Raw genomic sequence first — 25,068 nt, 5'->3', positions numbered from 1 at the left:
GAAACAAAATTCAAGTTAAATAAGAATATTATTAAACTTGAAAGGTGTTACAACAACTGTATCGATTACAAGGAATTAATCTCAAATTAATTATCACAAATTTAGAATAAATTCGACATGAACTTTTTCTATTTTTGCAATAATTAGAATCAAATGCTAAACGCGATTTGAGATTAAGTTCTAGGGATTTTGATCCGCTAGATTGTTACACAAGAACAAGATAAAGATTTCTAGTTGATTGGATTTAACTTTACAATCTAGAAATTGATCTTGAATAAAGCAGATGAAAATGAAATATTTGTTGCGGCTGCTGTGTTCTTGTTCTTGACTTGTGTATTGGATGGATAAAAAAGAACTGATGCTTGTCTGCTTCTTTTTAATCAACAGAATAGAATTGAACTGGCAAGACAATCCTGAGCTCAGCAAGACAATCGGTAGGACAATGGATTGAACTAGCAAGACAATCTGAATGAACTAGCATGACAATCAGAATGAACTAGCATGACAATCAGAATGAACTACCAAGACAATCCTTCTCCTAGTGTAACTTTCGGTGAGACTATTGAAAATGGCCTAGCATGACAATCGGTATGACAATCCTGATTGTCATGCTAGTTCATTTTCAATTTTCTTGCTGATTTAAATGCAGATTTTAATCCAATTAAAATTCTGAAAATTCCTAAAATTAATTCAGAATTAATTAATCAGTTAATTCAATTAATAAATAAATTATTCTTCGCAGATATAATTTATTTTCTTAATTAAATTAGATGACTTAATTAATTAATAGAGAATTAATTCTAGTCTTGAGCAGCAACCATTCTTCTGCAAATCTTCTGAAAATCACTGAAAATTATGAATCAATTCCACCACTTCAACGTTGACACTCGATGTACTGTCTGGTTCATGAGTGACTAACTTCCGTGACGTTTCTTCATGTCTTGACTTTGACGCTTTGATTTTCTTCAGATTAAATCCTTGTAATTAATGATACTCTGACGAGATCTCTGTCACTTGATTAAATCCACGATCTTGATTTATATCACTGAGGCATGATCAACTTCTTGAACTTCTTCCAGTGAATTAACTCCTCAAGTCTGTAGATGAACCTTGTTTCTGAATCCTTTGACATATATTACTTTGCGAGATCTCTCTGACGGTCGATCCACTATTTACTTATTATATTCTTATTTGAGTTGAGTTGAATCCTCAAATATACAAATAGGCCTATGACATATGACTTACAATCTCCCCCTATTTGTTTGTTAGACAATAACACACAAATACCTAGAGGATAACTCAACTAACAAATAAGAAAAAGATATAAACAGAAATGCAAAGTAAATAGTAGAAAAGTTCTGGACTAGATTTAACATTTTCCAGATTCCAAGTAGATGTTCCTCTAGACTGAACATATCTTCAAGTAGTTCCATATTCATTTGTACAACCACATTTCCTGTTGAGAAGCCCATATCTCTTGCTTCTCCCCCTATGAGAATCAACTGATTAAAGAAGATGACCTTCATTTTACCACCTCTCCCGTACAATAGGATCCGCAGATAAAAACCAATGGTACTCCCCTAACAGCTTCTTCCCTTACTAGGAAATCACCTTGTGTTTACCACCTCTCCCGTACAATAGGATCCGTAGTTACAAACAACAATGGTGTGGTGTAGTGTACATATAGGATCTTTTTCTTCCTCCCTGCTATTTCTCCCCCTTAGTTGAGGAATCCTCCAAACTATTACTTAAGCTTTTATCTCCCCCTTAAAGAAGGAATGTATGCCGTCGTCTGAAGGAGTTCTCATATTTCACTTGGTTGGAAAAGAAATAACAAGTGTTTCTCTTTCTTCCTCACTGTGAGTGTGTGATTCTGTTTTAGTGTACCTCACATGTGTTTCACTCTTCTCTCCACTCGTGTTTACACTCATTCTCATAAGTGTATCACTCTTCTCTCATAGCTCCATAATCCAGCTGTACCTGCAAGGAAAATCACCTTAGCCATCCTTTAGGAGGTCACAGGTGGTGCAATGGGAGTTCACAAATCCCCATCTTTGTTAAACTCGTCAGATAAATCTGAGTCATAATCTACAAGTTGCTAGTTTCCCTTTTAGGGTTCCAGATTTGAATTCTGGGAAGGTAAACAATGATCCAACGAATTTAGCATAAAGATCAAAGTTCCCTTCTAATGTCTGTGAAGACATTTCCTTGTGACTTATCAGGTAATATCTGAATCATTGTCAACAAGTTGCCGATCTGCGCCTATGTCAGATCCACTATCCGCAGATGCATCCAGGGGATTTAAGCCTGGGGAGGTAGACACTGACCACTGACATATGGCTTTTGGATCAGTATCCTCTCCTAACACCTGTAAAGGCAATTGGTCCACTAACGAACCTTGAACAATCGAATCTGACCTTAAAATGGTCGAAACTCTTGTTTCCGTCAACTCATCCTTTGTGTGTGTAACCTCTCCTTGTGCATCAAGAATTGATTATGTTTGAAGTGGTGACACTACATCGGATATCTTGGCCGACAGGCAAAATTCAATAGATGCACCCTGTTGAGAGAATGAATCTAGTAACTATTTTTGTGCTTTTTCAGCCATTACATCTTTTTGAGAAGATGTATGGGGGCTAGCAGTTGTCTCGGTTTAAATACTACTCATCTATGTAGGAGACATAGCTACTGGGTTGACTACAGAACCTTCCTTATGTGGTGCACTAGGCACTATCTCCCTCACGCTCATTCATACTACTTTTAGTGGTAAGAGAGTGTTGGTTGGTTCTGTTTTTTGTGTTTGTCTTTACAGTCTGGGATAGATGTTGTGGGTTTTCAACCTCATGACTGTCAATGAAAGAAAGTCATTGGAAACTGAACCTGTAACACAGAACATATGGTAATAGAGAGAAAATGATTTACAATAGTGATTTCAAAAGATTTTACATGAAATAAGAAATCACTAATGTAGAAAGAAGTTTAATTTTGTTTTTCAATATGAATGAGTTTTTGATAAAACATTGATCACTTAGGGTAAAGTCTAAGTAATTCTCATTCATATCAAAAGCTTACAAATATCTGCAACATAATGTTAACAACATATCATTGACCGATACTTGTCAAGTACTTTAGATACTAATTGTTATGTTGCATAATCAATATACCACTGCACATATAAAACAATATGATTGTGCTTAGTGATAAGATAGTTATTAATATGACGACTCTACTTATTCATATAAAATTATAACTTCTGTTAGAGTGCCATGCCATGTCCTTGACGATTGCTTGAGCAGTATACTAGTACATACCAACCTGAAGTGAGATTGTGAAGAAGAAATTGCATAGTCCAATAGATCTGCAGCTGCAAAGTCCGTGAACTGTGGTGCATTGACTTCCTCTTTTGACTTACCAACCAGGAGTACACTTGTACACATCTTACTAGAGTACAATTCCAAGTGTAATGTGCAGCAGGTGTCTGATATGTCGTAATATTCTCAAGTCTCGTCACTGGTGCTATATGTTAGATACTGCTTCCTGATAATAACCTAGCACAATATACAAAATTACAATGATAACATTCCCAGCTTGCAAACAGTCATATCCCTCAGATAAACCTTTGCTGTTATCTCCAAAGGTAATCAGGGGGCCAGCTTTCTCAACCACATTTGATAGCAGGGCTCTATCTCCGGTCATATGTCTTGATGATCCACTGTCAAGAATCCACACTACCGGTTATACTTGTTTAATGCCCTGCACTACAAATGGATTAGACCTTCTTCGGAACCCAAACTTGGTTGGGCCCGGCATACTTGTAGAACTGTCCTTTGTCAGGCAAAACAACATTTTTAATTTTAATTGTCTCAACTTTCTCAATGACTGAACATTTGACCTTGTAAACAGCCTTAACAAATTTCTGTTTAAGCTTAGGCACAAATGTCTCCTTTCTAGCCTTAGAAGGACTGGCAGTCTTAGACCTATCATGCTTCTTGTTATTCACATGCTGACGAGTAGTACTCTTATCATTAGACACATGCTTACCATTAAAATAAGCATACATCATATTAAAAGCACAAGACATACAATTAGCAACACTACATGCTTTATGAGAGTGATTAACAGCAGGCAATTTATGCATGGTAGACAAGGAATTATTGTTATCCAACTCATGTGTGTCTGAGTTAGTCTCAGTTGCTTTCACAACTTTGACTGGAACTTTCGACTCACTTGACTTGGAAACAATCTTCTCATTAGCATGATCTTCAGCACGTATTTCTTCATGAATAACAGAAGAGGTCGCATCAAATGGTTCAGCAATTGATGCTTTATAGAGGGGTTCATCAATACCCTTAAGCACATGTGGTACTTCCCTCCCTTTAGCACAGACATGAGGAGGGGAGTTTATGCCTAATTCTCCAATAGCAGCATTGTAATCATAACCTATTCCAGATGTTTGATTAACAGCTTGCTTACTGTAGAACTCTTTAGCCTTCGAACAAGAATTGAAGTAGGCTCTAACCTTAGTCTCAAGACCGGTGATCTTGTCTTTGAGAATAGTTTCGAGTTTTCTATAACAGTCAACTCTATTCTCTAGAAAAGATACCTGTTCTTTTAATTTGTCTTGATTAATATGCACAAGTCTTAATTCATTGACCTCTCTCTCAAGGTCTGTGATCTTTAAACTTAACAGTTCATTATCACGACGTGCACAATCTAAGTTACCTCTTAGATGATAAACCATTTCAGCATCAGAAAGTTTTACCTCTATTCTTGATGATGAAGCTTTTCCATCAATATCCATAAGAGCAAGATTTCCTTCATCTTCATCTTCACTGTCAGTATCATCCCAGCTTCTTCCCTTTGCCAGATAAGCCCTTTCAGAGTTCTTTCTTACTTGCTTTGGCTTCCTACATTCTGTGGCAAAGTGTCCCAACTCATTGCAGTTATAGCATCTAATGGTGCTTCGATCAACCATCCCTGTTTTGTACCCACCACTGCTGGTGTTAGAGGATGAAGATCCACCTTTCTGGAATTTGTTGTAGTTGGACTTGTACTTAAGTTTGGGATTCCTCCTGAATCTGACATGGGAGAATCTCTTGACAATTTGGGCCATTGATTCATCTTCCAATTGCTCCAGCTCTTCCAAGGAATAAAAATCATCACTTGATTGATTTGTAGTAGGAGGATCATATTCTGCTACTAACTCATTTTCCTCACCCTTGGAAAACTGTACCATTCTTTCTAACTGTTGAGATTGTTGTTGTTGTTGACCTTCAGCTACAAGTGCAGTAGATGTGCTGACCATTCTATCCTTCCCGTAGACTTCCTTCTGTTGAATCTGCTCCAACTCATAGGTTTTTAACACTCCATAGAGCCTGTCCAAAGAAATCTCACTCAGATCTCTAGCTTCTCTAATGGCAGTGATTCTATGTTCAAGATGAGTTGGCAGTGTTAAAAGGAACTTTTTGTTGACCTCCCTGATTGAATAATACTTTCCATTGATGTTCAGGTTGTTGATCAACGCATTGTACCTCTCAAACACTTCAGTAATTCCTTCTCCTGGATTTGATTTGAAATGTTCATATTCAAAGGTTAGGATTTCCAACTTGTTCTCCCTAACTTCCTCTGTGCCTTCATTAATTACCTCAATAGTTTCCCACATGTGTTTGGAATTTTTACAGTTCATCACATGTCTGTTCATCAAGGGATCAAGGGAATCAATTAAAATTAACTGAAGGCTGGCATCCAAGGAGGCTTCTTCCTTCTCAGCAGGAGTAAAATCTTCAGGCTCTTTTGGATAGGTTCTAGCTTCAGTAGTCACCACACCATCTATTATTACCTCCGGTTCAATAACCATCGGAGTTTTTATACCCTTCTTTAACAAGTTTGAATATTTGGGATTTGCAACTTGTAAAAATAATAGCATCTTCTTCTTCCACATGATATAATTCTCTTTATCAAATTGTGGAATTTTAACGGTTCCAACTTTATGTGAAGTCATTATGAATTTTTGAATAAATAAAAATTCAAGGAGTTGAAAAATCACAAAAGTCTAGGATCTTGATTTGTTCGTTAATCAGAAGGCTCTGATACCAATTGTTGGGTCCCAATGTGTTTGTAGAAGGGGGGGTTGAATACAAACAGTACCGAATAATCGAATAAATGCGGAATAAAAAATGTGAAACAAAATTCAAGTTAAATAAGAATATTATTAAACTTGAAAGGTGTTACAACAACTGTATCGATTACAAGGAATTAATCTCAAATTAATTATCACAAATTTAGAATAAATTCGACATGAACTTTTTCTATTTTTGCAATAATTAGAATCAAATGCTAAACGCGATTTGAGATTAAGTTCTAGGGATTTTGATCCGCTAGATTGTTACACAAGAACAAGATAAAGATTTCTAGTTGATTGGATTTAACTTTACAATCTAGAAATTGATCTTGAATAAAGCAGATGAAAATGAAATATTTGCTGCGGCTGCTGTGTTCTTGTTCTTGACTTGTGTATTGGATGGATAAAAAAGAACTGCTGCTTGTCTGCTTCTTTTTAATCAACAGAATAGAATTGAACTGGCAAGACAATCCTGAGCTCAGCAAGACAATCGGTAGGACAATGGATTGAACTAGCAAGACAATCTGAATGAACTAGCATGACAATCAGAATGAACTAGCATGACAATCAGAATGAACTAGCAAGACAATCTTTCTCCTAGTGTAACTTTCGGTGAGACTATTGAAAATGGCCTAGCATGACAATCGGTATGACAATCCTGATTGTCATGCTAGTTCATTTTCAATTGTCTTGCTGATTTAAATGCAGATTTTAATCCAATTAAAATTCTGAAAATTCCTAAAATTAATTCAGAATTAATTAATCAGTTAATTCAATTAATAAATAAATTATTCTTCGCAGATATAATTTATTTTCTTAATTAAATTAGATGACTTAATTAATTAATAGAGAATTAATTCTAGTCTTGAGCAGCAACCATTCTTCTGCAAATCTTCTGAAAATCACTGAAAATTATGAATCAATTCCACCACTTCAACGTTGACACTCGATGTACTGTCTGGTTCATGAGTGACTAACTTCCGTGACGTTTCTTCATGTCTTGACTTTGACGCTTTGATTTTCTTCAGATTAAATCCTTGTAATTAATGATACTCTGACGAGATCTCTGTCACTTGATTAAATCCACGATCTTGATTTATATCACTGAGGCATGATCAACTTCTTGAACTTCTTCCAGTGAATTAACTCCTCAAGTCTGTAGATGAACCTTGTTTCTGAATCCTTTGACAGATATTACTTTGCGAGATCTCTCTGACGGTCGATCCACTATTTACTTATTATATTCTTATTTGAGTTGAGTTGAATCCTCGAATATACAAATAGGCCTATGACATATGACTTACATTCTCCCATCATACTCATTTGATATCTTGACTGCATTAGCTTGACAAATCTTTTACAAAGGCTGTCATTTGTAGAACCAAAAATAATATCATCAACATATATCTGCACCAAAAGTAAGTCCTTTCCATGGTTGAGATAGAATAAAGTTTTGTCAATAGTCCCTCTGTTAAATACACTTTCCAGAAGAAACTGAGCTAATGTCTCATACCATGCTCTTGGAGCTTGCTTAAGGCCATAAAGTGCTTTATCAAGTCTTTAGACATGATTAGGAAGTTTTGAATCTACAATACCTGGAGGTTGTTCAGCATATACTTCTTCTTCCAATTCTCCATTAAGAAAAGCACTTTTTACATCCATTTGAAAGATTTTAAACTTTTTGTGAGCAGCATAAGCCACAAATATCCTTATGGCTTCCAATCTAGCAACTGGTGCAAATATTTCATCATAATCAATACCCTCCTGTTGAGAGTAACCTTTTGCAATCAGTCTTGCTCCATTCCTTGTAATTATGCCATCACTATCAGTTTTATTTCTGAACACCCACTTTGTACCAACAACAAATCTATTCTTTGGTCTTGGCACTAGGGTCCAGACTTTATTTCTTTCAAATTCATTTAACTCTTCCTGCATTGCTTGCACCCAATCAGCATCTTGAAGAGCTTCTTCCACTTTCTTTGGTTCAGTCTGAGAAAGAAAAGAATGATAGAGACATTCATTTGAAGTTTGTGTTCTAGTTCTAACACCTGCTTCAGGATCTCCAATAATCAAGTGAGGTGTATGTGCTTTAGTCCACTTCCTTGCAGATAAAAGGTGATCTCTAGAACTGGATGCTCCCCCATGATCCATGCTGTCTCCATAAATATTTTCTAATGCTCCCCCTGAAATTATGCCCCCTGGGTTGGATCCTTCAAAATTTGAGTTTCCAGAATTATCAGAACCTGGCCCATCAGAAATTGATGAATCAGAACTTGAAGAGCCTGTTCTAGGTTCTGATGCTTCTTAAGATGTGGTTGGATCTTCAATATGCTCCCCCTAAAGAGGTGAATTTTCCTTTGGCGTAGTCACCACAGTTTCAATAACATCAGAGTTTAACCCATCAAAATTTGCGGTATCAGTATTTGGACTATCAGAATTTAAAGAATCAGAATTTTAAACTTCATTCTCAAATCTCAGCTGATCATGATCATTGAAATCTTCAGGTCCAGTAATCTTCTTATCATCAAAAGAGACATTGATAGATTTCATGACAACCCTTGTTCTTAAATTATAGACTCTGAAGGCTTTTGTGGAAAGTGGATATCTAACAAAAATTCCTTCATCAGCTTTTAGATCAAATTTGGATAGCTGTTCAGGATGAGTCTTAAGAACAAAACACTTGCATCCAAATACATGAAAGTACTTCAGATTTGGATTTTTTTTCTTCATCATCTCATATGGTGTCTTTCCATGCTTGTTGATAAGTGTTGCATTCTGAGTAAAATAAGCAGTCTGCACAGCTTCAGCCCAAAAGTAGGTTGGTAACTTTGCTTCATCAAGCATAGTTCGTGCAGCTTCAATAAGAGTTATATTCTTTCTTTCAACAACTCCATTTTACTGTGGAGTTCCAAGAGCAGAGAATTCCTGCTTTATTCCATGGTCTTTGCAGAACTCTTCCATAATCAAATTCTTGAACTCAATGCCATTATCACTTATGATTTTCAGAGAGTATTTGACCAATTTATCCAGTTGTTTGACATGATCAATCAAGATAGATGCAGTTTCACTTTTTGTGTGCAAGACATACACCCCTGTGTATCTGGTAAACTCATCTACTATGACCATAGCATATTTCTTCTTTGCAATAGACATGACATTCACTGGACCAAATAGATCAATATGTAGTAGGTGATAAGGCTCAAGAATTGAAGATTCAGTCTTAATCTTGAATGAAGATTTTCTTTGTTTTACCTTTTGACATGAATCACAAAGGCCATTAGGAGCAAATACTGATTTCTTGACTAGTTCATTTATATTGTTAAAATTTAAATGAGATTAGGGATGGCAATCGGGTCGGTCGAAACGGGTTTAGCAAAAACCGGACCCGAGCCCGATTATTTTTGTCAAACCCGAACCCGGAAAAACCCGAACCACTAAACCCGAACCCAAACCCATCGGGTTCGGTTCAGGTTCGGTTCAGATTCGGGTTTGTAGATCACTATCAAATTGCACCTTAATTTACACAAACTCTAGTAAAAATTACTATGATCTGGTTTGAGCAAAGTGCTCATAAATATGACGATATTGAAATTTTTGGGATTGAATTAGAGGGTTCAGAGAAGACAATGGATAATATACCTCTATGAATAAAATTGTTGGTGAAATAATGCAACAATCTTGACCTTTAGTATACTTGTAGTGAAAATGCTGCTAAAAACATATTTAAACAACTTTAATGCAATAGTTTGTAAAAAGTATAGTTTTTTAATACTAATATTAGTATTATATTATATTATATATTATATTATTACTTATAAAATATAAAATATTATTTATATATTAACACCGGTTTCGGATCGGGTTCGGGTTCGGGTCGGAACGGAACGGGTTTCGGGTTTTCGGGTCGGGTTCGAAACGGTATGCCTTAAAACCAAACCCGACCCTAAAATGGTTCGGGTTTAAAAATCAAACCCGAACCCGAATCCAAACCCGAAATATTTGGGTTCGGTAAAACCCGACCAGATCGGTATTGATCGGGTATCCATCGGTTCGGTACAAATTGCCATCCCTAAATGAGAGAGTTTCTTGTGTCAATCCCAGCTTTCTTCAATTGATACTCTGCTTAACAGACAGATTGCAGAACCATCATAACTTGTTGAAAGCTTGGCTTCATAAATGTTACCATGCATGTATCCCTTCAGAACAACTTTTCCTGTAGATTTGTTTACAACTTCACAGTGTTCTTCAAAGAAATCCACATGATAAACTCTGTCACATATTTGACTAACACTCAGCAGATTGTGTTTAAGTCCTGAGACTAGAGCTACTTTTTCAATGATGACATTTCCAAGATTGATATTGTCATATCCCAGAGTTTTTCCCATGTTGCCATCTCCATAAGAAACTCCTGGGCCAGCTTTCTCCACAAAGTATGATAGTAGGGCTTTATTTCCTGTCATATGTCCTAAACATCCACTATCAAGAACTAGGATATTTTTTCTATTGCCCTGCAATCACAAAAGCCACTAATGATTAGTTTTAAGGACCCAGACTTGCATGGATCATTTGGCCTTATTAAGTTTGTTAGCATTTGCAGGGGATTTAACTTCAGAGTTTATGCTAACATTTTTTTTATCAGATTTTACAGTATCAGACTTTGCATCAGAAATTACACTAGTAGGAATAATGCTAACTTTCTCTAAAGAAGGTTTTATTTGATAATAATCAAAGTACAAACTATGATATTCCTTACAAGTATAAATGGAATGTCATAAACTACCACAATGAAAACAAGGATTTTGTGGTTTAAACCTAACAGTCTGACTCTTAACTCCTGAATTAGGAGGTAAAGAGTTTATATCCATATTCTTCCTGCAAAAAGAAGCAAGATGGTTAGAGTTTCCACAATTATAACATTTTTTTCTAGGAGCATTAGGAACAGACTTATAATTATCGCTTTTATTCACACCTTCCTTTCCATTCCTATTTTTCCTAGGTGGCTTTACCTTGTTTACATTCTTAATCTCTTTCAGCTTATACTTAAGCTGCTTCTTTATCATTAAGCCTATGTTAACTTCAGCTAGTTTATCTTGTTTTAATTTGTCAGAAGTTGACTCTGCCTTAACTTCTATCTCAATATCTTTCATCTTTTCAGAATCAGACTTTACAGTTTTAGCTACAAACTTAACAGGATTTACCCTTGGCTTGACAGTCTGTTTAACAGTAATTGGCTTAATTTGTTCAGTTCCTATTTCACTTTTATCATCTCCATAACCTAAGCCCTCTTTCCAGTTTCCACTACTTAGCAAATTCTGAGTTGTTCTGCCAGAGTTAGTTCAAGTCCTGATAATCTCTCTTTTCTTTTCTAGCTCAGTTTTTAGAGATTGATTCAATTTTAATACTTCATCTCTAACATAAAAAGCATCATCTCTTTCTTTCTAAGTTTGATGGAACATAAATAACTCATTTTCTAAATAGTCATTCCTTTTCTTAAAAGCCAGATTTTCAGAAGTTAACCTATCACATGTTAAAGTCTGATCTCTATAGCTAATGAATATGGTTTTAAGATAAGATCTCAACTCAGTAATATCATCAGTATAAAAAGCATAATTTGTTGGAGGTACCTTTAACTCAACAGCATCAGAACTGCTATCTGCATTTGCCATCAAGGCATAGTTCATTTCATCTTCAGAATCTGAAGTGTATGTCCAGCTTTTCTTCTTTGTGACAAGTGCCTTGCCTTTGTCACCTTTTCCTTTCTTGCAATCAGGAGATATGTGGAGTTTCTCACCACAATTGTAGTATTTAACATTTGAGTAATCTCCCCTGTCAGACTTTCCTCCTTTACCTTCAGATTTTCTGAAACTTTTCTTATCAGAACTTCCACTTTTCCTGAAAACCTTCTTTCCCTTTCTGAATTTCCTGTAGGCTATCTTTGTGATGCCCTTCACCATAAGAGCACACAATTTCATCATCTCTTTATCAATATCGATCTCAGATAGACTTTCAGTTTCTGAATCCTTATCATTATCAGAACTTGATGACTCAGTATCAGACTTTGTGATGTGAGCCTTTCCTTTGCCTTTCTTTGAGACAACCAATTTGGGGAATTCCTCCTCAGCCTTAAGAGCAACTGTCCTTGATTTTCTCCCATGCCTCTTGCATTTTTGATCCATCTCAAGTTCATGAGTCTTGACCATACCATAAATTTCATCAAGAGCATATTTGTCTCTTATAGTAGTAGACTTCAAATCCCAACTTTCAGAAAGAGCTAACAGGAATTTTAGATTTGAATCCTAAAGATCATATTCCTTGTCCACCAGTGACAGACAATTCAAGAGTTTGACAAACCTGTCATATAATCTAGTTAATGACTCATCAGCTTTTGAGTCAAAGTGCTCATACTCTTAAGTGACTATAGTCTTCTTGTTCTTCTTGATTGCATGAGTTCCCTGACACCTTATTTCTAAAGCATCCCATATCTCCTTTGCAGTCTTGAAATTAATTACCCTGTTTGACATGACATTATCAATGGCACTATGCAGCAAATGCCTTACCTTTGCATCCTTGGAAATAGATAAGATATCTTCTGCTGTATACTCACTTTTCTCCTTTGGTATGGTCTTTGCTGGTTGATCTGCAACTACAACAGAGAGCTTGGTTGGCTTATGTGGTCCTTCATAAATTCTGTCAAGTTATTCTGGATCTGTAGCTTCCAGAAATATAGCCATCTTTACTTTCCATATGGGATACTCAGAAGGTCTCAGCATGGGAACCCTAATAGTCTCATATCGACTGTGGATTAGAGTCTTTGGAGTTTCTTCAGTTTTGGTGGGCTTGGTTGGAGATTGTTCTTCTTCAGACATGATTGTTTTGGATCTTTAATGTATATGTGTTAACAGATAGGCTATGATACCACTTGTTAGGTCACACACACTGTAGAAGGGGGTTGAATACATTGTATAATACAATCAAATCGAATTTAGAACACAAGTATGTAACAAAGAATAATCTTATTAATAACACAGTGTTGCAATGGAACTGTTCTCTCTCAGTGATGAACAATATCACTAAGAGCTGCTAGGGTTACAATTAATAATATTCTCGATAATGATAACACTTATAGTGTAAACCCTATGTTGTGTTTATATAACACACAGTTACAAGATAATCTCTAATTAATATCCAATATAATTATGTATCCTAAAATATATCAATTAGTTATATTTTCCTCCAAGTCTTCTATTCTTCATAGAATTCTTCTCCATGCATATCTCTTCTTGTTTTAGTCTTGATCTTCATTCCCTTCAATCAGCCGTCTTCCTTATCTGAAAGTCTTCTTAAGTCCTGATATTATCTTCTGATATCTTAAGTTCTGATAACTTAAATTTTGATATCTTAAGTTCTGACTTCAGTATAAGTACTGATTTCCAGTTAAGTCCTGATTTGTCCTGTTAGACAAGATCTGAAAACTAAACACAAATCATTATTAGACATGACATCACAAATCTATCTAACACGATTCCTAATATACCCAAAGTCCACTTTTATCATTACATGGTCAAATATAACTTTTGATGTAATTAAAGTATATTAATCATCGTGTAGAAATATAATGATGTCAAGTCGAAGGACCATTACATTATTATCACTATGAGAATTACTTATGACACAACAGACATGTAGAATGTCCATGACCTTTTTGTCTTTGTGCACTTGCTCAATGTCTTCGTCGTTCCATTCTGATTGTGGCTTTGAAATACTTTGCTCATTGCCTAAAGCTCCTTCAGTATATGTAGTAGCTCTTCAAGGAACATGAGGGCCTTTCTCAATGCAATAAACATATCTTTCATCTTGAGAGAGAAGATGCAGATGCATTTTCACCTTCCGATAATGATAGTTCTCTTTATCCAGAAAGGGGATCTTCACTCCAATATCATTCATACTCATGTTATTAGTTGTTTTAATCTTCAAACTCTTAGTGTGTCAAGAGCTTGCTCTGATAACAATTGTTATTCCCAAACATAATTACAGAAGGGGGGTTGAATGAAATTCTGGTTTCTTTTAGAAATTAAAACTTCATGTATATATATATATATATATGACAATATTTGAATAGGCTAATTGCAGATAAGAAATATTCAAGTAATCAAATACAAAGTAAATAAACAAGGATGTTTAAAACTTTCTGGTGGATTGTTATTTCCACCAGAGATATATGTAAATGTAGAAGATCTCCGTGATGCAAAAGCACACAGCTGCTTACAAGAATTTTTACTAACTAAAACTTGAGAGTTCTTAAAGATATATCTAACAAATGCTTTCTTGTTCTACTTGTTTTTTGTATCAATCTATCTTTTTAACTCTTGCTACTCTTGGTTTATATTCACCAAGTTACATGTGTAATAAGACAAAACAATACTATATTATCTAGCTTTAATCACATGTTTCTTCATTTCTATGTTCAACTCAATCCAAATATATATGGCATCTTTGAACGTCCCTGTTTTGCATGGAAATGGAAATGCTTCTTGATATTCATAATCCTTATTATAGCCTGCCACATTCCTTTTATATACAATCAACCCATGTGAATGTCAAGTCACTATCAACCCCTATTTGAATTTGTTATACGTCGAGACTCTGTTGATTATCTGTCGAGACTCTATTGGATCATACGTTGATTAAGACTTGGATCATCCGTGAAAACCTTGTAGAAATATTTGTTGAAAGTATTTTCATAGCAGTTGACTCAATTTCATTTATGCAAAATTACAAGACATCTAATATTTACAATTAGCCAACCTAGTTCGCATATCATTCTAGTAACCAACATGACGTAGAATATCCTATAAGTTCTAATTATTTAAAACATTACAATATACAGTAATATTCTATAAAAACTTATTTAAACATAAACTACTATTTAGAGTAAGATTATCTGTTGAAATCTACAACTACACTTAATTAAATCTACTAAGGTGTTTTGGTAAAATTTCATTAAACCTACAACATATTACTAACAATACACAACCTTCCTCGGCCGTAAAACACCACCCTTGATCTTCATTCCGATTACAAACCTCTAAAATACTGTTAAACGAAATTCTCCCTTTAACAACAGTCAAATCCCGGTTTATTAATATTCAATAAAATAATAATCTTGTTAAAATTATATTATTTTTCCAATTTAAATATTATATATACATATTTTTACTCTAAATAAAGTACTACATCCATCTCATATTACATGTCTTATTTTGACTACTAAATCAACTTCACCAACATTTGATAATTACACGTATTATCTAAGCAAGAAAATTTTAAAAACTTAATTTATTAGAAAATATATATACAATAAGAGACGAAGAATCTACAATCATAAATTCATAGAACGAATGAAAAAAATTGGCGGTATAAACAAGTCACATGTCAATACAATAAAATCATGAACTAAGATATGAATTATATGCTTAAATTCATGTTGATTAAGTTCTGACAATATATATTGTGGTACATCATTATTTATCACTTCAAACCTATAACACATATCTACTTGCACACACGAGTTGCTGGTATTTATAGGAAACAATCTTTTTATTCTTTTGAGTGTGAATGAGTTTGAGTATATTATACCGGTTTTAGACATTACTTTATGCGATATTTACTGAATTTGTTTGGTTGGTTATATTTAATTCCCTTTAAAATTTATTTTTCAATTTTTTGAAATGATTAATAATTATATTTTAATTATTTCTCAAAGTTTAGTAAAATTGACCATCTAATAGTCAATAATATGAGGTGGAGGAAGTAATGAACTTTGAAACTTTTTTCCCGGTATCTGTCATATCATTTTAAAGATAATTATTTATTTATTTAGGACATGATTAAATGAAATAATACCCCACGGGGACTCGACACGCACTTTAATACTCTTATTAAATGTAGTTGCATAAAGTTTATTCAATTTTTTTTTATAAATAAAAATATAATGTTCAAATTTTTATACAAAAAAAGAAAACTTTAAAAATAAATTACGGAAATATACTTTACAGTTGCCTTAAAATACGTGTCAAACATGTAAAAAAAATGTAAAAAAATGAGGGGGACAGAGGTAGTAACAATTTAGGACCGTATTAAATAAAAATCGGAATAAAGCCTTCCTACACAATTCTTGGCATGTCGGTCAATGGAACAATTTAACATTTGATTGAGTTTGAGAGTACAGTTAAATGGAGCACTCATAAAAGGCATTTACCGTTCATTTGTGTTGTGTGTGTTAGATGCTGACTTTACTTTTTTTATAAAAATATTTTTTATACGGCGTTTTAATTTTTACATGAATTTTATTGTATTTTGACAAGATAATTTTAAAAAAATTCAATTTTTTTTTAACATGAATTGAATAATTTATTGTCTATTTTCATTCATAAAAGAGAAAATTTTATTGTTATTTTTAAGTATCCGGTAAAATTCATTCAAATTTGTGTAAAAAATAAAATATCGCGTAAAAAACCCCAGGAGTATTACTTAAATACTAGTCCGTAGCATTAAATTTACGAACTTATTTTTTACGACCTCTGTCCCCAAAATATATGTTTTACTGAAATTTTTACTTAGGTGAATAAAAATGATACAAATTAATTTTAAGATTTGCTTTTTCCAAATAAAAGTATAAATATCAAATTTTAATTTTAAAAAAGAAAATTTAAAAAGTAATATATGAACTATAACTTTTATAAGTGTATAACGTAGAAAAGACATATATTTGAGGATGGATGAAATATTTAACTTAAAATTATATATTACATTTTAACTCTCATTCAAAAATTGTATAAAAGACAAACATGAATAAAAATATATAAATAAGATACGAATCCTTAAGGAGTAGGTTTTAAATTTGACATTACATACCCGAATATGAAAGTATGTAAAACAAATCAATTGTGCGATCTAATTATATACTCCTGCTGTCTCACAAAATATTTCTTTTTAAAAATTATTGTATTTCAAAAAAATATTAACTTATATCTTTCATGAATAAATGAACATAGACTCTAACTCTACTTTCAATAATTATTATTTTTTCGTGTCATTCATTTCTATACACTTTTCTTTTTCGGATGTTTCATTCAATTCTATACATTTAAAACATATCAAAAATAGTAAAAAATTTATATTATAAAAATCAAGTACACTGACTACTTTTTCCCACTACACTCATTTTATTGATTAAATATTAAATGATCCCACCACTTTAACTTATTTTATACTTTTTTCACTAAATTACACTTTTTCTTTTTCTCTTATCCAAATATCTTAATAAAATTAATATTATTTTATTATGTTGTCTGTCCTCCGTGTCAAAACCATTTGTATACAAATGGCTCACGGTGGGCTATACACCTTAAACAACGGTAGTTTTAAAATTAATATGTTAAAAATAATGTTAACATATTGAAAAATTTCTGAAAAGAGGCTTCTATCGGAGAGAATACATATATGGACTTATTTACCCCACAGATTAATCTACAATGTTCCACGTGTGCAGCACAGCCGAAGGCGAAGGGCCGCTGCTGAAATGCTAGATGGAGCCCACTTGGTCCACAGCGAACAACAGGGTAGTATCTAGGTGATACGTGTACGTCCCACAAGTGTTGTCTATCGTATATCACACGTCATCATACAAAGACTGAGCGCGACATTCTATGTAATTTAACATTTGATGTTGACGTCCACGCAATTGTAGGGCGACACGAGGCATGCTTCACGTGGGCGCTGTCGTACGGAGTGAGTGGACAGCTGAGAAAAATACGTGTCATTGATTGACCCGACAATGACGATAGCGTCATTGATTTACACTCGTTTTATAGTGCTGTAGCCTGAGTTTTTAATTTTTACATTAAAATTAACCTTATTGTGAATGTATTTATCTTTGATTTATACTCACTATCTCCCAATTTATTCTGACATATTTGATATTTATGATTAAACTGGTTCAATTTTCATTGAAAATTTTATGTAATATATATTAAAAATATTTATAAAAATTAAATTACAAGAAAGTACATTTAATTTACTTTCTTATGTAATTTTCAGTTTTTCAAAATAATCAAATAATGAGTTTTTATTTAGAGTCAAATTTGAGTTTACTTTACCATGAAAAATCAAGCGAAACAGATAAATCGAAACGGAGGGAGGCGGTATAATTTACGAAATTCAAAATTTCGAGGTATTCAGTATTCTTAGATTTATATAAGAAATTAAAACAACGTACATCTTGAAATTGTTTAAAGTACTTTATTTCTTTCTTCTCATCATCACTTTTTTCATAGGTATGTTCAAAAAATTTGAATTCTAGTATCCAATCTGATTTGAAAAAATTCAAATACTTCGATCTAAAAAAATATCCGATCACATATATTTTTTGTGCATATCTACTTTCAACAATATGGTGATATTTTGAAAAAAAGAAATTATTACGGCAGTAATATTAATATGTGAAACTACAATAACTGGCAATTTCTTTTTTTTTGTTCTATTTTTAAATTTTACTGTATTATTAGCAAAATTAGCAATATTTTCTGAAAAGTATTTCAACGTAGACGTATAATTCATTTTAGTCCAGAAAAGATGTGTGGATTGAGTATCTTAGCCTCCTTTAAAGGGGTGTAATTCGACTTTATTGACTTTATTATATATGCGTACATAATTAATTAGATAAAAGAATATCACGAATCTGTTTGGAATTAGTGTTAAAAATTGATGTGCTGTTAGAAAAAATGTTGTTAAAAAAAGTGTTTTTCAAAAAATCAGATGACTGTTTGGTAATTTTTTTGATATGTATATGTTTTGATGAAAAAATTAAAAATAATAATGCTAATAATGCTTTTGGTAAGGTTTGATGGTGAAATCAACATCTACTTCCTGCAAAACTGAAAATCAGTTTTTTTTTAAAAACATGGGGAACTTGGTTTCTCTAAAAGTAGCTTTTAAACCCAAAATACTTTTTCCAAAAATAACTTTTAAATTTTACAAGTGATAGTAGTCCTTTATCTATCCATTTTAAAAAATTGGACATTTTGATTTACACTCGTTTTATAGAGCTGTAGCCTGAGTTTTTATTTTTTACATTTAAATTAACCTTATTGTGAATGTATTTATGTTTGATTTATACTCTGTCCTAATTTATTTTGTCATATTTATACTTCCTCCCACTATGATGTTTACAAAGATTTCCATAAAATATGATTTACTAAATAATTTGAATTTTTTTTAAATAAAAATATAACGTTTAAACTTTTATACAGAAAATAATTTTTTTTTAAGAAATTATAGAACTATATTTTATAATAGCCTTAAAATGCGTGTCAAGCATGAGGCAAAATCATGTAAAGATTCCAGGGACAGAGGGAGTATTTACGATTAAACTGGTCCAATTTTGACCGAAAATTTTATATAATATATATTAAAAATATTTATAAAATTAAATTACAAGAAAGTACATTTAATCTACTTTCTTATGTAATTTTCAGCTTTTTAAAATAATTAAATAATAAGTTTTTATTTACAGTAAACTTTACCATAAAAAATCAAATAATACACATAAATTGAAACGGAGGGAGAGAGTATAATTTATGAAATTCAATTTTTCGAGGTATTAAGTATTCTTAGATTTATATAAGAAATTAAAACAACGTACATTTTGAAATTGTTTAAAGTACTTTATTTCTTTCTTCTCATCATCACTTTTTTGATAGATATGTTCAAAAAATTTGAATTCTAATATCTAATCTGATTTGAAAAAATTCAAATAATTCGATCTGAAAAAATGTCCGGTCACATAGATTTTTTGTGTATCTTTACTTTCAACACATATGGTGATATTTTGACAAAAAGAAATTATTACGGCAGTAATATTAATATGTGAAACTACAATAACTGGCAATTTCTTTTTTTTTGTTCTATTTTTAAAATTTTACTGTATTATTAGCAAAATTAGCAATATTTTCTGAAAAGTATTTCCACGTAGACGTGTAATTCATTTTAGTCCGGAAAAGATGTGTGGATTGATTGAGTATCTTAACCTCCTTTAAAGGGGTGGAATTCGACTTTATTGACTTTAATATATATGCGTACATAATTAATTAGATAAAAAAATACCAAGGCTCTGTTTGAGATTACTGTTAAAAATTGTTGTGTTGTTTGAAAAAATGTTGTTAAAAAAATCAGATGACTGTTTGGTAATTTTTTTGATATGTATATGTTTTGATGCAAAAAAATAAAAATAATAATACTAATAATACTTTTGGTAAGGTTTGATGCTGAAATCAGCACCTGCTTCCGTAAAAGCTGAAAAACAGTTTTTTTTTAAAGTATGGATAACTTGATTTCTCTAACAACAGTTTTTAAATCAAAAGAATTTTTTCGAAAAGTAGGTTTTGAATTTTATTAAACAGTTTTTTAGTTATTTTTCAACGAAAAACTGCTCTTACTATCAGGAACAGCAATACCAAATATTAGTTCAATGAATCGCAAGTGAGAAAATATTTCGTCAGCTTGTTGTGGAACATTGGCTCCATCTGATGCTAGATCAGCTGTTTAAGCATATGATCAGCAATTTACTGTTATGAAACTTATATTTAAATAATTTGTAACGTAAACTTGATGGAAATGAGTCAATGAAGCAATCGACTAGTAAATTCCATAACCGCCGATTTGAAACAAGTTGAGAAAAAAAGTTGGTGGGGCGGCTGTTTATGCTTAATTTTGTTGCTTTGTCTGCTCGTCGCCCCCACTTTTTTTCAATGCCGACTTGTACTTGTATTGTACTGTGCTTCTGTGTTTTTATTACTCCATTCAAAATGTCATGCACAACATCTCGAACGGTATTAGGTAAATTTATTAGTTAAAATACCATTAGCGTTAAATCTCTAAGAATTTCAGGTATTGTTAGGTATATTTAATAGTTATATTCAAAATATTATTTTAAATTTAAGCTATTTATATTCAATACAATTGAAAATAAAATATGTATATAAATTAAAAATATTTAATGACAATATTTTTATTTTTTATATTTATAAAAATATTTTTAAAGTAAATATTATAAAATAAAATTTAATTACAATTATAAATATAAAAACATATTTAAAAATGAAAAAAATAAAATTAATAAACATTACTTACATATATATAATTTTTAAATAAAGCATATTTAATATAATATTAAATTTTTTAATTTTTGTTAATAAATAAATAATATTTAAAAATCATTTAAGGTATATTTGTTATAAAAAATATTTATAAAAGATAATATAGGATAGCATTAGGTTAAGTTTTAAACCATATTTTAAGCATGAAGTGACGTGAGCTTGTATTGATTTTGATAATGGGAGTACATTCAATTAATGTAGCCTATTTTTTTCTCGTGATCTAAAAATATTATGTTGGAGTGATCAAAATTTTTACATATTTTAGGTGTATTAGAGTGTCACATAGACATTATACCTAATTAATTATGAGGGCTGGAGATGCTTTCATGCACCTTAATGAGATAGTCTAAGTGATTAAAATTTTATTCTCTTATTTTTTCAGATTTTAAAGTCGGATTCTTGCTTATCTCGCTGAAGTTATATATTATGATAAATATTTCCTCTATTCCTCCTAATTGTTTACACTTTCTTTTTTGGTATGTCACTTCCCATCATTTATATTTCAAAAAAATTTATAAATAGTAAATTTTTTATAATTTTTAAAATAATTACATCCACCATTTCTTCCCATTATACCCATTTTATACATATAATATTAATCAGTCTCACTACTTTACTTACCTTTTTAATTTTACTTAACTATTTTATCATTTTTCTTAAATTCCTTGCAATCAAAATGTAAACATTTGGAGGGACGGATGGGGTATTTATCGGTAAGGTAAGTCATATTACTCAAAAAAATGTTTTTGTCATGAAATGATGAAAACAAAGGAAGTTATTGGGCCTTTTTATAATCTGCCTGGTCTACTTAGAGTATCAACTCAAAATTTGAAAGTCCAATTTAACCGGTCTTGGGCCCGATTAAGACAAGAAGCTTGAAGCTACTCAAACCCACTGTGGATTCTTGTTTTTACACACTTGCTAAAAAAAGACACAATCTTGATAAGTGTGGCTGAGAGAGAGAGAGTTGAGGGTTTCAGACATTCAGACAAAGATTTGTAGAAGGAGAAGAGAAAAGATGGGTCGAATATTTGTGGTGGAGCTGGAGGGAAGGACTTACAGGTGCAAGTTCTGTAAAACCCATTTAGCCCTTGTTGATGACATTGTTTCTAAGGTCCGCTTTCTTTTCATTTCTCACACACCCTTCATTTGTATGTGTACTTAAATCTCTCTCTCTCTCTCTCTCTCTCTCTCTCTCTCTCTCTCTCTCTCTCTCTGTCTCCCTCCCTCCCTCTCCCTCTCCCTCTCTCCCCTTAATTACCTGCCTATATGTACTAGTATCTCATTTTGTTAAGCTCTTTGAGTTGATAAATATTCAAGCAGACCTTAGCTGGATAAAGTTTCAATTTTTTTCTGAAATTACTCAATTAATGGTGCTGTAGTTGATGTGTCAGCAGCGTTGTACTGTCTTGTCTTAGATGCTTCATACTTTTTTGCTTTGAACATAAATTAGGGTACTTTATGAGATCCGAGAGTGTTGAAGAACTATACGAATTAAACCTTATTGTTGATTTCATTTAATCAAATTAAATGCTAATGCTAAAATTGCTGTAGGCCTCTAGCTATGGCCATGTTCTAGCATTAAAAAATGTTTTTGTTGCTAAAATTTATCTTCAGACTCCAATTCTTGACCCCATTTAAAGATGTTTTTGTCGCAAAAATTGATTTTAGGCTCAATATTACTCTTTTTTCATGGATAGCAACAACTATATTTGTTTCCAAGTGTAAAACCAAGATCCTTATGTACCATTTCCCTTTTTTTTCCAGCTACATGCTGGATTTATCAGTTCCATATCCGATATCATATATTAGCTATTGCATGAGTGTTATCACTTATCAATGCATTAAGTTTGCTCTGGTTGATTCTGTCCTGATGTATGACGATCTATAACAGTCATTTCAAGAATACCGGCCAACATTTTTACAGCTAATTGCAGCTAACATTCGTATTGTTAAATATTGTTCTTGTTGTTACGGAGTTTAATAAGTTGTGGATAATTTATTACCCTTAAACAGTAGCGATTATGGACAATAGTATTGCCAGAAGCACTTGTTTGCTACCACGTGTTACATATATTAGGGTTCAATCTATGAATAAATGAACATCAGGTTTTATGTGAAACCGTAAATATTTGTAGGTTCTTTGTCAAACTAATCTACGAAAGGAAGAGTATATTTTAAGTTACTGGTTATATACTACACAATTGTTTCGATGCACACATTGTTTTCACTTCAGTTGTTATTATTGAAGTCTAGGCTCTAGCATCTTGCAAGCATCCAGGTAAGTGCTAAATTAGGTATACTATGTGGCGTTCATCTGGATATACCTAGATCCAGTGAACCACGTTTAGTCTTCAGACATTGTTTATACAAGATATTTTAGACTTTGGATTTCTCAGGTTATTTAACTGGTAAAAACTAAAAAGATAAATATTGAATGAAGCTGCTGTATTTTACAAGATTAAATTTTAATTGTTGATGCTTATTCATCTTGATACAGGCTTTTCACAGCCGCAGGGGAAAGGCCTACCTCTTTACTAATGCGTAAGTTGTACTAATTTTCATACTTAAAAGTTAAATACGTAATAGTTTTTATTATCTGAAATATATCAATATGCAATATATTTGGTATTTACATAGATCCTGCAAAAGCACATTTTTGGCTACAATTTGTAGCTTAATTTTCATCTGGGGTTTTATAATAAACAATTTTGTAAGAGCTTAAATCATGTTTTCTCCCAAAATATGCGAAATCATGAAACATAACAAGGGATCAATCAGTAGAGAGGAGAAAGGAGCGGGGCAAAGAAATTGTATTTACATATATCACAAATGAGGCAATAGCCTCTATATATAGAATTAGGGAATTTGCTGGCTAGTATCGCTACAGTAAACATGACAGTACATGATGTAATCTTGGTGACCTAAGCACTCCTATTTCATAATCGTTTTGTATTCTAACATTCTTTATCAATATATTAGCTAGTGTAAGGGGCACAATCACATAATGAGCAGAATGTATTGGGAGCCTAAGAAATTGAACTGTAAATTTACCTGTTTTCAAAGTAATGCTTCATATTTTTGTGTATCTTAGGGTAAACCTCACTGTTGGACCTCCAGAAGAGAGAATGATGCTTTCTGGGATGCACACTGTGGCAGATATATTTTGCTGCTGTTGTGGACAGATTGTCGGCTGGAAATATGTGATACTCTCACCTATAAGTCCTGCAAGCACATACATGCTGTTGTTATTTTATGTATATATAGTGCACAAATAACCTTACTCGTAAATTCCATTTTCCCTGCTCAGGAGGCTGCGCATGAGAGAAGTCAGAAGTATAAAGAAGGGAAATTTGTTCTTGAAAGGTATTCCGTTTTATTTTTTCCTTAATAAATGCAAGTCCTTATTTTGTGTTCTTGACACTTAGTTTTGTAACTTCTGTTGAAACAGAGTGAGGATAATTGACGGACTTGACTCAGAATTCTATGTTGATACCAACCCCAGCATTAGTGATGCAGAAGATGCTTGAAATTTGGTTGTCTTGTAATAATAAAAGCTTCCCTGACTATCTATAGATGTAAAAAAATAAACTGTCGGAAGCTGTCTAAAGGTGAGTCGTATCCTATGGATTTTGCTGTGTACTATTTTCTTATGCAATAGCTCCTACTACTAGCAACTTGGAAGTAAATAACTCCTGCTTTTTAAGAATATAATACAGCAACGTTCTTTGA

General features: G+C 32.5%; 1 protein-coding gene across 2 annotated transcripts in view; it reads left to right on the top strand.

Moving 5' to 3' along the window:
* LOC141711642 (protein yippee-like At5g53940) overlaps positions 1 to 25,068 on the top strand; it is a 255,796-nt gene extending 230,728 nt beyond the window's left edge. Inside the window, exons 2-6 of one of the 2 annotated variants that reach the window (XM_074514238.1) lie at positions 22,320 to 22,450; positions 23,837 to 23,880; positions 24,431 to 24,539; positions 24,647 to 24,702; positions 24,788 to 25,068. In XM_074514238.1, coding sequence (XP_074370339.1) covers positions 22,355 to 22,450; positions 23,837 to 23,880; positions 24,431 to 24,539; positions 24,647 to 24,702; positions 24,788 to 24,866 — 384 coding nt within the window. In that variant the 5' untranslated portion in view covers positions 22,320 to 22,354 and the 3' untranslated portion in view covers positions 24,867 to 25,068. Of the gene's footprint in view, positions 1 to 22,247; positions 22,451 to 23,836; positions 23,881 to 24,430; positions 24,540 to 24,646; positions 24,703 to 24,787 lie in introns of those variants that run through there. The other variant, XM_074514237.1, reaches the window with a different exon arrangement.

The sequence above is a fragment of the Apium graveolens genome, chromosome 3 (assembly GCF_009905375.1).
Source record: "Apium graveolens cultivar Ventura chromosome 3, ASM990537v1, whole genome shotgun sequence".
Lineage (NCBI taxonomy): Eukaryota > Viridiplantae > Streptophyta > Magnoliopsida > Apiales > Apiaceae > Apium > Apium graveolens.
Note: the sequence above shows the minus strand (reverse complement) of the source record. Positions and strands in the feature narration are given on the sequence as shown.